Raw genomic sequence first — 13,770 nt, forward strand, 5'->3', positions numbered from 1 at the left:
ACTGATTTGCCACTATGACAGTAATACTTGAATCAGATAAGAAATATAAAAGATGATAAAAGGAGGGAAATTTGATGAGGAATGTAATTTCAATTTCAAAATGTCTTCTCACATCTTATTTCCTAATTATAGGGTTAAAAAAAAAAAGGAACTTTACAGTGGAGAATCTTGGTGAATACCAAGATTAAATAAACACCACCTTAAACAAGGGATAGAGTTAACATCTCTAATAACAGGACCATCTGATATCACATACCTCCCATCGTGATTCACTGAGATGGAATCAACACCACATTTATAGTATTCCCACCAAACTCCCTAGTTACCTGAAGCATAATGAGAAGGCAAACTCAACTTCAGATCCATCATATAAAATAAAGAGTCATATCAATGACTTGAAAGACAAAGAAGGGCTGAGAACCAATCTCACTTAAGGAGACGAACTGGTGTGATAGCTCAGTGCAATGTGTGATCCTGGAGTAGCTCCTGCACCAGCAAATTCATAGCACAACAGAGGATATTAATCGGACAATTGGAGGAATTGGAATAAGATTTGCAGATAAAGTAATGTGATTAGATTCATATTAAATGGTGCTTTCCTAATGCAGATTATTTTTTTTCCCTGGGAAGATAGAATACCTGAACCCATAACTGTGAATGTGTATGCATGTGACCCATGTTCTCAAAGACTCCATAGCAAAAACACGGAAAGAACTTGAAGGGAAATAACGGAATAATATTGAGAGAGTTTAAAAATCTTTCTAATGAATAATTTGAAACATTTATAAGAATAGAACCTTTTGGGGCCCACTGCCCTCTCTTATATTGTCATGCCCATTCAGAATTATAGACTGACCTTTAGAGGTTCAGTGCTTCAGTCAAGTTCTGGCCTTCCCGTAGAGCTTAACACTTAGGGGACACTAAGCTACTTTCTAAGTACTTACTAAGTACTAGGGGACACTAAGTTACTTTCTAAGTATTTACTTACTAAGTACTTACTTACTGAGACACCAGTAAGTTACTTTCCAAAGAAACTCTGAGCAGTAAGAGTAGGCATTTTCCAATGGGAATCAGCTTCTGGGATCTTGAGATTGGAATATAAGAGATATTAAGCAGTTACCTGGGAAATGGGGCCTGGGGATGGCGTGTGCAGTCAAAAGAGCCATTAGGAGTGGGAAAATTTGGAAAAAGTTCCCTAAAATAGAGATGGATCTGAGTCATCTGGAGGCGGAACGACCTTGGAAGCAACTTTCTAAAGTCCCTACATTCCTGGTTCAGAGAATCTTCTCTGTGGAGAGTGTGGTGATCAAGGACAGAGAGGGGTTAAAGAGAGCTCACTAACCCCTCCTTCCCACTGCCCCAGATTAGGGAGGGTGAGGACAGAGTAGCCAGTAGAGCAGGCACCCTGGGAGGAGGAGCAAAGGGCAGTAGCCAGTGAAGGACAGACAGGTGGGATCCACCCCTCACCTCTTCGCAATCTGCTGGCTTGTGAGTTTCCTTGGCTGCCAGCACCACACGTGTCCCATGAGTGCACTGGTCGCTGTGCCAGGCTCAGGCAGCAGGGCTTTGGGCATAGGGCTTGGCTCCACAGCTGATACAGGAGTGAACATGGCCAGACAGAGGACACTGTGGCTAGCTGGCTTTGTTCTGCCTGGACTCCTGCTCTCAGAGGCTGTGAAAATTCTGACTGTATCCAAATTGGGTGAGTGCTTGGCAGGAGAACCAGAGAAAGTTGCATCCTAGGCACCTGGGCCAGGGCTCAGGCACAAAACACTATGTGGTTTTCCAGAAAAAGGATTGTGTCTCAGGCTAGAGGAGGGAGAAGTGGGCGTGCCTGTGTGGCAGAGAGGGGTCCCACTGCTGTGCTGGGGAAGTCAGTTCTGGAGAAAACAGCAAGTTTCCTTTCCTCTCTTTCTGTCTGCTCTGGAGGTGATTCCCATTGTGTACTGTGCATAGCTGGGGCCAGAATTTAGTTCCAGTGCTGACCTGGAGACCTTGAGCCAGAGATGCCTATTCCAGGTCACCAGCCAGGACTTTCAGGTGCACACCCTGAAAGTCTGGGGGTGTGCAGTAGAAGCCAGTAGAAAGTGGAAGGTGAGGTCAGTTTCAGGCTCTTGGAGGCCAAGGATGGGAGCTTCTGGGGGCAGCTGTATAGACTGGGAATGTGTCATTAATAGGACACCTGGAGAACTGACAAGGCAGAGGAAGGGGCCCTAGGACAATCATGATCTTGGGAGCCCCTCTCTCTTTTCACCCTTGGTGGTGGAAGGTTTTGAAAGACAGAGAAGTAGTTCTGTGGGAATTCAGTTTTATTTCCTTTATTTTTTGCCCCCCAAAGGAACAGAAAGTAAACAGGAACATTTATCAGGATAAGGAGGTATCATAGGATGGAGTTTCCCCAAGAAGTTTTTGGATCCATTGTGAAAAGACAGGGGTCTTCCAGGATCACTTTTAGATCCCTGTGAATCTGGGGATCCTAGAACTTTAAGAAACCATTGAGTTCATCTAACTGGGCATCACTCTTTTTATTTCCTGACAGGTACCTTGAGGGTCAGGGGAATGAGGGGCCTTTTGCAAGAGCACATCAGACCTCCCTGAAGGACACACTCGGACTTTACACACTATTTCTTACCTTGAACCTGTCCTCTTTCCCACACTTTACTTTTACAGCGGGGATTCCTAAAAATTAGTATTTTAAAAAACCTTGATTTCTTTTTAAAATCTATTTCTTAATGATAGTTAAAGCAACAGGAAAAAAAAAAAAGAACTTTCTCACCTCTTGAAAGTACATGTCCTCCGGACTCTGAGAGGGAGCAGATGTTGTTTGCAGGTGCTGGAAGCCCCACCTCTGGCCCAGAATGCACTGGGCACACCAAGACCCTTAGGAATGGCTGCCTCTGTAGGATGGCTTCTCCCCTATATCCTTTTCTTCCAAGGGTTAAAGGTGAGGCAGAGCAGGCTGTTTGAGGGGGTTTTTGTTTTCTATAATCCCTGTTACCTCAGGCAAGGCAAGTATAGATATAAAAAATTAGAATAGTTTCCACAGATACATACCATTATGATAGTCCTACATCTCTTTCAGGTGACCCCATCATCATGAGATCTTCATCTTCCAAGTAACACCCACTTCCCAGTGTGGGCAAATTCTATTCCTTAATGCATAAATTCAAGAAAAATGTTCTGTGATATCACATGGTTTTAGACATTGGTGTGATAGAACCTATACCTCCGCAGGTGATCACGTTTCTGTTTCCTTAGGATCCCAGGATTTTCTTTGGTTGGGTGATATCCCCATCTCTCTTGCACAGAGGATCCTGAAGATCCACTCCAAGGACCCACAGTTATCCTGAATGCTTTAATTTGATGTTCAGCAAGATGCAGGCCCCAACTGAAGAACCTCCTGTCAAATATATTTGAATCTGAAGGATTTTGGCTCTGAGAAATGTCTGTAATTCCCTTCTGCTTCCATGGCTCTTGGACTGATATTCATGTTCCCATGTTTCTGGCTTCCATGTTAACATAAATTCCATAGAGAAGGATTCCAGAAATAGCTCTGATTGTTATTTCCTTAGAAACCCTTTATTCTCAGACACATAGCACTGTGCCAAAATTTCGACCAAATTGTTACTTCTTTAGGACCCAATACCTTCATAAAGCCTGCCTAAATTGCAGGATATACTGAGGTTCAGGAACTCCTTCAGGCCTAAACATAGAAAAGCTCATCACACTGGCATAGACACCTTGAATTGCAAAAGGGAATCTTCCTTGTAAGATTGCTACATGTCAAGATTTTGTCAGAAGGAATGTGGGTATCTGGTCGGGGGCTTATCCAAAAGAAACTCATTTTCTTCTACTGACCATCAACTCTCTGCTGCCTTACCCTGGGTTTCCCAATCCCCAATATCAATTTCAGACTCTCTGTTCTCACCTTTACAAAAATGAAATTTTGTATTGCTTCTAGGTGGAAGCCATTATGTACTGGTGGATTGGGTATCTCAGATTCTTCAAGACAATGGCCATAATGTCACCATGCTTCTTTATGGAGGAGGTTATTTAATCCCAAGTATTTTTTTTTTGTAATTATTATACTTCTCTATCCCAGGAAAAGATAGACAATGTCTTTTGTATAGCACTGCTTAGCACAAAATCTTTTTTAATCTAGTCATATTGAAAAGATGGAAAAAATGTGTGTATGTGTTTTATGTTAAGCGCTGGAAACCTTATTAGGCTGTGTAGATCTTGCCTCCACAATGCCATATCTGCATATTTCATCTCTGTAACTGAGTGTCATTTCATTTTAAGGAAACCTCCATATATTATTATTGATCAGTAAACTCTGAAATTTACCTAAATGGGACAGCATTTACTCTTTATATGTCTATTCAGAATGTCTATTTCTTCTTAAATTAACTTTGGTAGTTTATGTCTTTCTAAGAATCTATTGTATTTGATATTTGGTTATTTGGATATTTGGTTATCTGCTTCTGTTTTCTTTTGGTTATTACATGCATGGAATATCTTATTTCATAATTTCCCTTTCAGTCCATCTGTATCATCTAAAGTGAATCTATTGTAGACAGAATATGGTTGGGTTATGCTTTTCTTTGTGTGTGTGTTTGTGGCGTTTTTATTTTTTCAATGCTTCATTTTTCCAAAATGTTTCATTTTGGAAAAATTTTAGGTTTACAGAAAAGTTGTGAAGGTAGTACAGGAAGTTTCCATACACCCCACACTTTCTTGCCCCCGTTGTTAATCACATATCATTTTTAATTTTAAAAGTGTTATTCTTATTGAACTATAGTGGCACACACCATTACATTAGTTTCAGGTGTGCAACATAGTGGTTTGACAACGGTATATGTTATGCTATGCTCACCACAAGTCTAACCACCATCTGTCACAATATGAAGATATTACAATTGGATCACCTGTTTTTATCCATTCTGTCATTCTGTCTTTTGACTGGAGAATTTAATTTGTGTGCATTTAATGTAATTACTGACAAGGAGAGACTTACTTCTGTCCTTTTACTATTTGTTTGCTATATGCTTTATATCTTCTTTGTCTCTCACTTTCTGTATCACTGTTTCTTTTGTGTTTAGTTTACTCCTTGAAAAACATTAAATTATTTTTTCATTCTCTTTTGTTTATATTCTACAGCTATTTCATATGTGCGATTACAATGGGGATTTCACTTAACCTCCTAAATCTGTGACACTCAGATTTTAATTTATACCAGCTTAATAACATTCAAACATGCTGGTCCTGTATACCTTCAACCCCAACCTTTTTCGTTAGTTGATGTCATAAAATAACATTTTTATACATTGTGTGCCCCCAAACACAATCTGTCATTAATTTAAATGTATTAGCATCTTAAATTATGTAGAAAATTAATAACCAAAATTTTGGTTATTATTTTTGGTTATGTAATAACCAAAAGAAAACAAAAGCAGATAACCAAATATCAAACACAATAGATTTTAAATAAAAAAAGATTACAAGAGACAAGGAAAAACAGTATATATTAATAAAAGGTTCAATACAGCAATAAGATATAACAATTATAAACATATATGCACCTAGTAAGATATCATCAATTAAGTTACAAACAAAGTCCAAATAATGGTAGTAGTTTTTAAACTATTTTTTTAATGTACTAATCTCAAAACGTGTAGAAAATAAAAAGGTAGTTACAAGCCATTGTTACAATAACAGTAACTTTTATAATTGCCCATTCATTTACCTTTTTTTTTTTTAAAGATTTTATTTATTCATTTGACAGACAGAGATCACAAGTAGGCAGAGAGGCAGGCAGAGAGAAAGGAGGAAGCAGGCTCCCTGCTGAGCAGAGAGCCCGATGCAGGGCTCAATCCCAGGATACTGGGATCATGACCTGAGCTGAAGGCAGAGGCTTTAACCCACTGAGCCACCCAAGCGCCCCTCATTTACCTTTTTAAAGCCTTTATTTCTTCACACAATGGTTACTGTCTTGTGTCCTTTCATTTTTCCCTGGAGAATTTCGTTGAGTATTTCTCCCAGGATGGGTCTAGTGGAAACCAATTCCCTTAGTTTGTTTAACTTGGACTGTCTAATTCTCCTTGACTTTTGATGCGCAGTTTTGCTGAATATGATATTTTTTTGTTGTTGATTTTCTTTTCTTTTAGCATTTTTAAAAAACGATATTGTTTTATTTGAGAGAGGGAGAGGGAGACTGTGGGTGAGGGGAGGGGCAGAGGGAGAGGAAGTGGTAGAGAATCTTAGACAGACTCCTCACTGTGCATGGAGCCTGACACAGATCTCACTTTCACAGCCCTGAGATCATGACCTTAGCTGAAGATAAGAATTGGACAATTAACCCACTGAGCCACCCGGGCACCCCTTCTTTTAGCATTTTGAATATATTGGGCCACTGCCTTCTGGATTCCAATTTTTTTTTTTGGCCTCCAAAATTTCTGATTAGAAATCTATTGATAATCTCATTGACAAGCACTTGTATGTGATGTGTCACTTTTTTCTTGCTGCTTTTAATATTCTCTATTTATCATTCTAAATTTTGATTATAATGTGTCCTGATGTGAGCATCTGAGTTCATTTTCCTTGGAGTTTGTTAAGTTTCCTGAATGCTTATACTCCTATCTTTCATCCATTTGGGTGGTCTTCAGCCATTATTAAGTAAAATGTTCTCTCTATCCCTTTTTTCTCTCTTTTCCTTGTGAGCATCCACAATGCTTATGTTGGTCACTTAGGCCGTGTTCTTTTTTTCAATCTTTTAACTTCCTGTTCTTCACTCTTGATCATTTCCATTGTCTTGTCTTTAGGTTCATGGATTATTTCTTCCACTTGCTCAAATCTGCCATGACTCCCTCTTGTGAAATTTTCATTTCATTTATTGCACTTTTCAGTTCTAGATTTTGTTTCTGGTTTCTTTTTAGATTTTCTATGCCTTTATTGACATTTCTATTTGGCGTTCACTTTTTCCTTGGCCTTCTCCACATCTTCCTTTAGTTCTCTGAGAAGTTTTAAGGCACTTATTTAAAGTCATCATCTAGTATATCTGCCATTAAGTCTTTCTCAGAGACAGTTTTTGTTGATTTATTTTTTCCTCTGAATAAGCCTTAGTTTTTTGTTTCTTGGTATATCTTGTAAATTTTATTGAAAACTGACCATGTGAATCTGACAATGTGCTATATCTGGAGGTGAGATTCTCCTTCTTTCTCTCGGGTTTGCAGATTTTTGTAATTAATTTTGTTCATTTTAAAAAATTGTTCCAGGCTGCCTTTGTGGTAAGGATCAATGTGAGGTGTAAACTGGTATTCTTAGGTCTTTTCTGAGCCTTTTCGTGGGTGTCAATGGACACGCTCTTTTTTTTTTCTTTTTCTATTTTTAAAATAAGATCGATAAACCTTTGGCCAATCTAATCCAAAAGAAAAGAGAGAGGACCCAAATTAATAAAATTATGAATGAAAAGGGAGAGATCACAACTAACACCGAGGACATAGAAACAATCATCAGAAATTATTATCAAAAGTTATATGCCAATAAGTTAAGCAACCCAGATGAAATGGAAGCATTCCTGGAAACCTATAAACTTCCAAAACTGAATCAGGAAGAAATTGACAACCTGAATAGACCAATATATAGTAATGAGATTGAAGCAGTGATCAAAAACCTCCCAAAAAACAAGAGCCCAGGACCTGACGGATTCCCTGGAGAATTCTACCAAACATTCAAAGAAGAAATAATACCTATTCTCCTGAAGCTGTTTCAAAAAAATAGAAACAGAAGGAAAACTTCCAGACTCTTTTTATAAAGACAGCATTACCCTGATCCCCAAATCAGGCAAAGACCCCACCAAAAAGGAGAATTTGAGACCAATAAACCTGATGAATATGGATGCTAAGATTCTCAACAAGATCCTAGCTAATAGGATCCAACAGTACATTAAAAAGATTATCCACCATACCAGGTGGGATTTATCCATGGGATACAAGTGTGGTTCAACTTTCACAAATCAATCAATGTGATAGAACAAATCAATAAGAGAAGAGAGAAGAACCACATGGTCCTCTCAATTGATGCAGAAAAAACATTTGACAAGATACAGCATCTGTTCCTAATTAAAACAATTCAAAGTATAAGGGTAGAGGGAACATTCCTCAACTATGTAAAATCTATGAAAAACACACAGTGAATATCATCCTCAGTGGGGAAAAGCTGACAGGCTTCCCTTTGAGATCAGGAACATGACAAGGATGCCCACTCGCCACTGTTGTTCAACATAGTACTAGAAGTCCTAGCAACAGCAATCAGACAACAAAAAAGAAATAAAAGGTAATCAAATTGGCAATGAAGAAGTCAAACTTTCTCCCTTCCCAGATTACATGATACTTTATATGGAAAACCCAAAAAACTCCACCCCCCAAACTACTGGAACTCATACAGCAATTCAGTAATGTGGCAGGGTACAAAATCAATGTACAGAAATCAGTTGCTTCTTTATACACTAACAATGAAAATACAAAAAGGGAAATTACAGAATCAATTCCATTTACTATAGCACCAAGAACCATAAGATACCTGGGAAAAAAACCTAACCAAAGTGGTAAAGGATCTGTAGTTGAGGAACTATAGAACACTCATGGAAGAAATTGAAGAAGACACAAAAAGATGGAAGAGCATTCCATGCTCATGGATCGGAAGAATAAACGTTGTTAAAATGTCTATACTGCCTAGAGAAATCTATACTTTCAAATCCCAATCAAAGTACCACCAGCATTTTTCAAAGAGCTGGAACAAACAATCCTAAAATTTGTATGGAACCAGAAGAGACCCCAAATTGCTAAGGAAATGTTGAAAAAGAAAAACAAAACTGGAGGCATCATGTTGCCTGATTTCAAGCTTTACTACAAAGCTGTGATCACCAGGACAGCATGGTACTGGCACAAAAACAGACACATAGACCAGTGGAACAGAGTAGAGAGCCCAGATATGGACCAGCAACTCTATGGTCAAATAATCTTTGACAAAGCAGGAAAAAATATACATTGGAAAAAAGACAGTCTCTTCAATAAATGGTGTTGGGAAAATTGTACAGCTATGTGTAGAAGAATGAAACTAGACCATTCTCTTACAAGATACACAAAGATAGACTCAAAATGGATAAAAGACCTCAACGTGAGGTCTATCAAAATCAACGTGAGGAATCTATCAAAATTCTTGAGGATAACATAGGCAGTAACCTCTTTGACATTGACCACAGCAACTTCTCTCAGGATATGTCTCCAAAGGCAAAGAAAACAAAAGCAAAAATGAACTTTTAGAGTGGACACTTTCTAATTTTCCTGGTATATGTAGTTGTTTTACAATGCCCCAGTCTTTAATGTTTCCCTCCCAAAAGGAGAAAATGAGAGAAATGGAGGGAAAAGGGGGATATCGGTCTTTTAAGACCCCTTGAAGTCCATTCAGCCAGAGAAGGATGTGGGTGCAACAATAAAGTGTCATGCAAAAATGTTGTCTTTAACTTTTTTGTCTGTACATCTGTGCTCAGAAGCAGCAATCAGCAATCAGAGCTTAGGTACTTGATATTTGAAGAAGGTCATTTTTGCCCACTCAGGCTCTTGAAACCTGCATACAAGCTGCTCTATGAAGACATTTATACAGCTTTCTTCTTAGAGACTGAGGGGTGGGGAATTGGTAGTTGCTACTGTGAAAAGGGCTGAGATTGACTGAAATTATCTACAATTTACAGTTAAAGACTTCCCCTGGTAGTTGGAAACCATCAATTGACTGCAGAGTTCCCAAATAGTTATTTCAGACAAATTCTGTCAGTGGAATTTTTGGTCTGGGTCAGGTAATAGATTCCTGGTTCTCCACCATCTTAGCAGAAACCTCCCCACTGCCTTTTGACCTATTATCTCTTTTCACATAGTTGAATTTGTACATGAATATATAAGTACAGGAAAGCTCCTTATACTCTCATACTGGAAATGGAACTATAATAGGTGTTTGACAGTGCCAGGGATGGAAAGACCTTGAACTGACAAATAATTCTTCGCAGGAGTTCAACTGAGGTGCCATGGCTTGTGCTTTGTGTAGGGCAGCAGCACATCCCTCTTGTGAACTCCTGTGTGAATATTTGTGTCCTGAATGACTGTGGTCAATGAATATCTCAAAAGGAGGTTGTTCTCAATGCAATGTTATACATGTGTTTCTGGAGGAAGTTGAATGTGGTTAAGATCTTGCCAGCTAAGTTTATGAGCAAGACTGTTGAGGTAGTCCATGAGAAGCTAGTTACAGATGATTTGTATCTGGCCAAGATGAGGTGAGGAGACACTGCAGCTGAGAGCTTGCTGAATAGGAATTGAACAGAAGATACTGCCAAATCTATGCATGTAAAGTATCTATTGGTACTTAGATATAGTCAGCAATTTCAGTAATATTGGAAACGGAAGCCCTAATAAGATGACATTGGCAGTCAAGTTATAGCAGTCCACTGAGAGGCACTATTCATTCAGGTTTTTTTTTTTTTCATTTTTTAAAAATTTATTTTCAGCATAACAGTATTCATTGTTTTTGCACCACACCCAGTGCTCCATGCAGTCCGTGCCCTCTCTAATACCTACCACCTGGTTCCCCCAACCTCCCATCCCCCCACCTCTTCAAACCCTTCAGATTGTTTTTCAGAGTCCATAGTCTCTCATTGTTCACCTCCCCTTCCAATTTCTGCCAACTCCCTTCTCCTAACTCCCCATGTCCTCCATGCTATTTGTTATGCTCCACAAATAAGTGAAACCATATGATAATTGACTCTCTTTGCTTGACTTATTTCACTCAGCATAATCTCTTCCAGTCCCGTCCATGTTGCTTCAAAAGTTGGGTATTCATTCAGGTTTAAGAATAGTCTGAATTAGGCTATTAAATGGAGAACCCATGGGGAAATCACTTCTTTGTTAATAAAAACTTTTTAATGGGATTTAATCCTTGAAGACACTCTATTAAGATATATTTGATAGTATTAACAGGTTTAATATATTTGGGAGATCCAATGAGTTATTTTTTTGTCATGTTGTTAGTGCTAAAACCTTAATTTTATTTTATGACTTGTTACATAAGAGCAACAATAGCTGCTATGAATAACTTAACCAATGGGTCTTATGACTATGAGATATTTAATCCCAGTAGTTAAGACAGGGCATGCACAATTGTCTTCTAATATTTTGTAACTCCCAAGAGAACAGATATACTTCAATAAATTTGGTGAGCTCTCATATCTGTTATTTTCCCCAAGTATTAACCAAGATGATTAAGGTTTGTCTTTGGTGCATCTTATCCAATGTTCAAAGTAATTTAGAACCTCTGATGTAAAGTCACAAAAGCCAATCTGTGTCATTTCTCTGAAATAATTTCTTTTGAAGGTAACATTAGATTTCACATGTGTCAAAACTGAGAACTCTGTTTTAATATCTTTCCTGACTCCCCCACCTTAAAATTTCTCTCTCTCTCTTTTCTTTTCTTTCTTTTTTTTTTTTTTGCCATTCTTTTGGTTGTCATTACTTACATTTTGGGGGAGGGTGTCCATCTAACCTGCTCATATTTACATGTTTCTTCCTTAGAATGTCCCAATTAGTATCATCAAGGTTAGGGGCCTCCCTAGTGGTGATTTTGGGAGACCTGAGATTGAGTTTGAATGAACTCTTTGAATTAATTCCATGGGGGTGTCATCAATGCTTTTTCCCATTATTGTGTTAACCAAGGTTTTCTTTTAGCTGCAGAGATATAATCAGCAGCAAAGGCATTTTCTGGGGTTCTAATGCACCTTCTACTTTTATATGTGTGAATTTCATCATATGACATAGTGAATACTCTTCTACCAGCATTCTGTCGGCTTGAAAACTGGAATCAGTCTTATCCAGAGCACTGTTTATAATGAGGACGGTACTTGAGACACACAACCATGGGTCACAGGATTCTACCTAGCCTAGTGTCAATCACAGCTCATGCTGGGACTCAGAAGCACAATCCAAGCTGACACGGAAAACAAGTTTGTTGAGACACGTGGCCAGGGCCACTGAAAGGCTACTTCCATACTTTTGTCCCCAAGTGCCCATTTATGGAAGCTTCTGAGTAGGGTGATGGTGAGGAGTCCCCTACTTGGGTCTGGCTTGCTTGGCTTGAAATTCCTTCTCACTTAAGAGATGGCATTTTGAGGCCATTTGGGGAGATGGAGCTTAAAAGCTGTCATCAGTCCAACTTCAAAAATGGTGTTAGACGATTACACATGACTTATGGGGGAAATGCCAGGATATTAAGTAGGGCTGCAGAGGACTACTATTTTTAACTTAGCCTTTGGAATATTTTTGGTAGAATGAAAAACCTGTGCATGTTTTTTTTTTTAATTTTTAATTTTTTTGTTAACATATAATGTATTATTAGCCCTAGGGGTACAGGTCTGTGAATCGCTAGGTTTACACACTTCATAGCACATTCTTTCCCCAATGTCCATATCCCCACCACCCTTTCCCAACCCACCTCCCCCTGGCAATCCTCAGTTTGTTTTGTGAGTTTAAGAGTCTCTTATGGTTTGTCTCCCTCCCGATCCCATCTTGTTTCATTTATTCTTTTCCTACCCCCCAAACCTCCACATTGCCTCTCAACTTCCTCATATTAGGGAGATCATATGATAATTGTCATTCTCTGACTGACTTATTTTGCTAAGCATAATACCCTCTAGTTCCATCCATGTCATCGCAAATGGCAAGATTTCATTTCTTTTGATGGCTGCATAGTATTCCATTGTATATATATACCACCTCTTCTTTATCCATTCATCTGTTGATGGATATCTAGGTTCTTTCCATAGTTTGGCTATTGTGGACCTTGCTGCTATAAACATTTGGGTGTATGTGCCCCTTTGGATCACTACTTTTGTATCTTTAGGGTAAATACCCACTAGTGCAATTGCTGGGTCATAGGGTAGCTCTATTTTCAACCTTTTGAGGAACCTCCATGCTGTTTTTCAGAGTGGTTGCACCAGCTTGCATTCCCACTAACAGTGAAGGAGGGTTTCCCTTTCTCTGCATCCTCGCCAGCATCTGTCATTTCCTGACTTGTTAATTTTAGCCATTCTGACTGGTGTGAGGTGGTATCTCATTGTGGTTTTGATTTGTATTTCCCTGATGCCGAGTGATGTGGAGCACTTTTTCATGTGTCTGTTGGCCTTCTGGATGTCTTCTTTGCACAAATGTCTATTCATGTCTGCCCATTTCTTGATTGGATTATTTGTTCTTTGGGTGTTGAGTTTGATAAGTTCTTTATAGATTTTGGATACTAGTCCTTTATCTGACACGTCATTTGCAAATATCTTCTCCCATTTTGTCAGTTGTCTTTTGGTTTTGATGACTGTTTCCTTTACTGTGCAGAGGCTTTTGATCTTGATGAAGTCCCAATAGTTCATTTTTGCCCTTACTTCCCTTGCCTTTGGCGATGTTCCTAGGAAGATGTTGCTGTGGCTGAGGTTGAAGAAGTTCCTGTCTGTTTTCCTCAAGGATTTTGATGGATTCCTTTTTTACATTGAGGTCCTTCATCCATTTTGAGTCTATTTTCATGTGTGGTGTAAGGAAATGGTCCAGTTTCATTTTTCTGCATGTGGCTGTCCAATTTTCCCAACACCATTTGTTGAAGAGACTGTCTTTTTTCCATTGGACATTCTTTCCTCCTTTGTCGAAGATTAGTTGACCATAGAGTTGAGGGTCTATTTCTGGGCTCTCT

The 13,770-nt window shown here is 38.8% G+C and overlaps 1 protein-coding gene across 2 annotated transcripts in view; it reads left to right on the forward strand.

Annotated features, from left to right (window-relative positions):
* Positions 1 to 1,608: 1,608 nt before the first annotated feature.
* Positions 1,609 to 13,770, forward strand: part of LOC111141212 (UDP-glucuronosyltransferase 3A1-like) — a 54,477-nt gene continuing 42,315 nt past the window's right edge. The window contains exons 1-2 of one of the 2 annotated variants that reach the window (XM_022493619.1): positions 1,609 to 1,713; positions 5,821 to 5,836. In XM_022493619.1, coding sequence (XP_022349327.1) covers positions 1,609 to 1,713; positions 5,821 to 5,836 — 121 coding nt within the window. The remainder of the gene's footprint in view (positions 1,714 to 5,820; positions 5,837 to 13,770) is intronic. The other variant, XM_022493622.1, reaches the window with a different exon arrangement.

This window comes from Enhydra lutris, unplaced genomic scaffold, assembly GCF_002288905.1.
Source record: "Enhydra lutris kenyoni isolate GAN:26980312 unplaced genomic scaffold, ASM228890v2 scaffoldscaffold5, whole genome shotgun sequence".
NCBI lineage: Eukaryota > Metazoa > Chordata > Mammalia > Carnivora > Mustelidae > Enhydra > Enhydra lutris.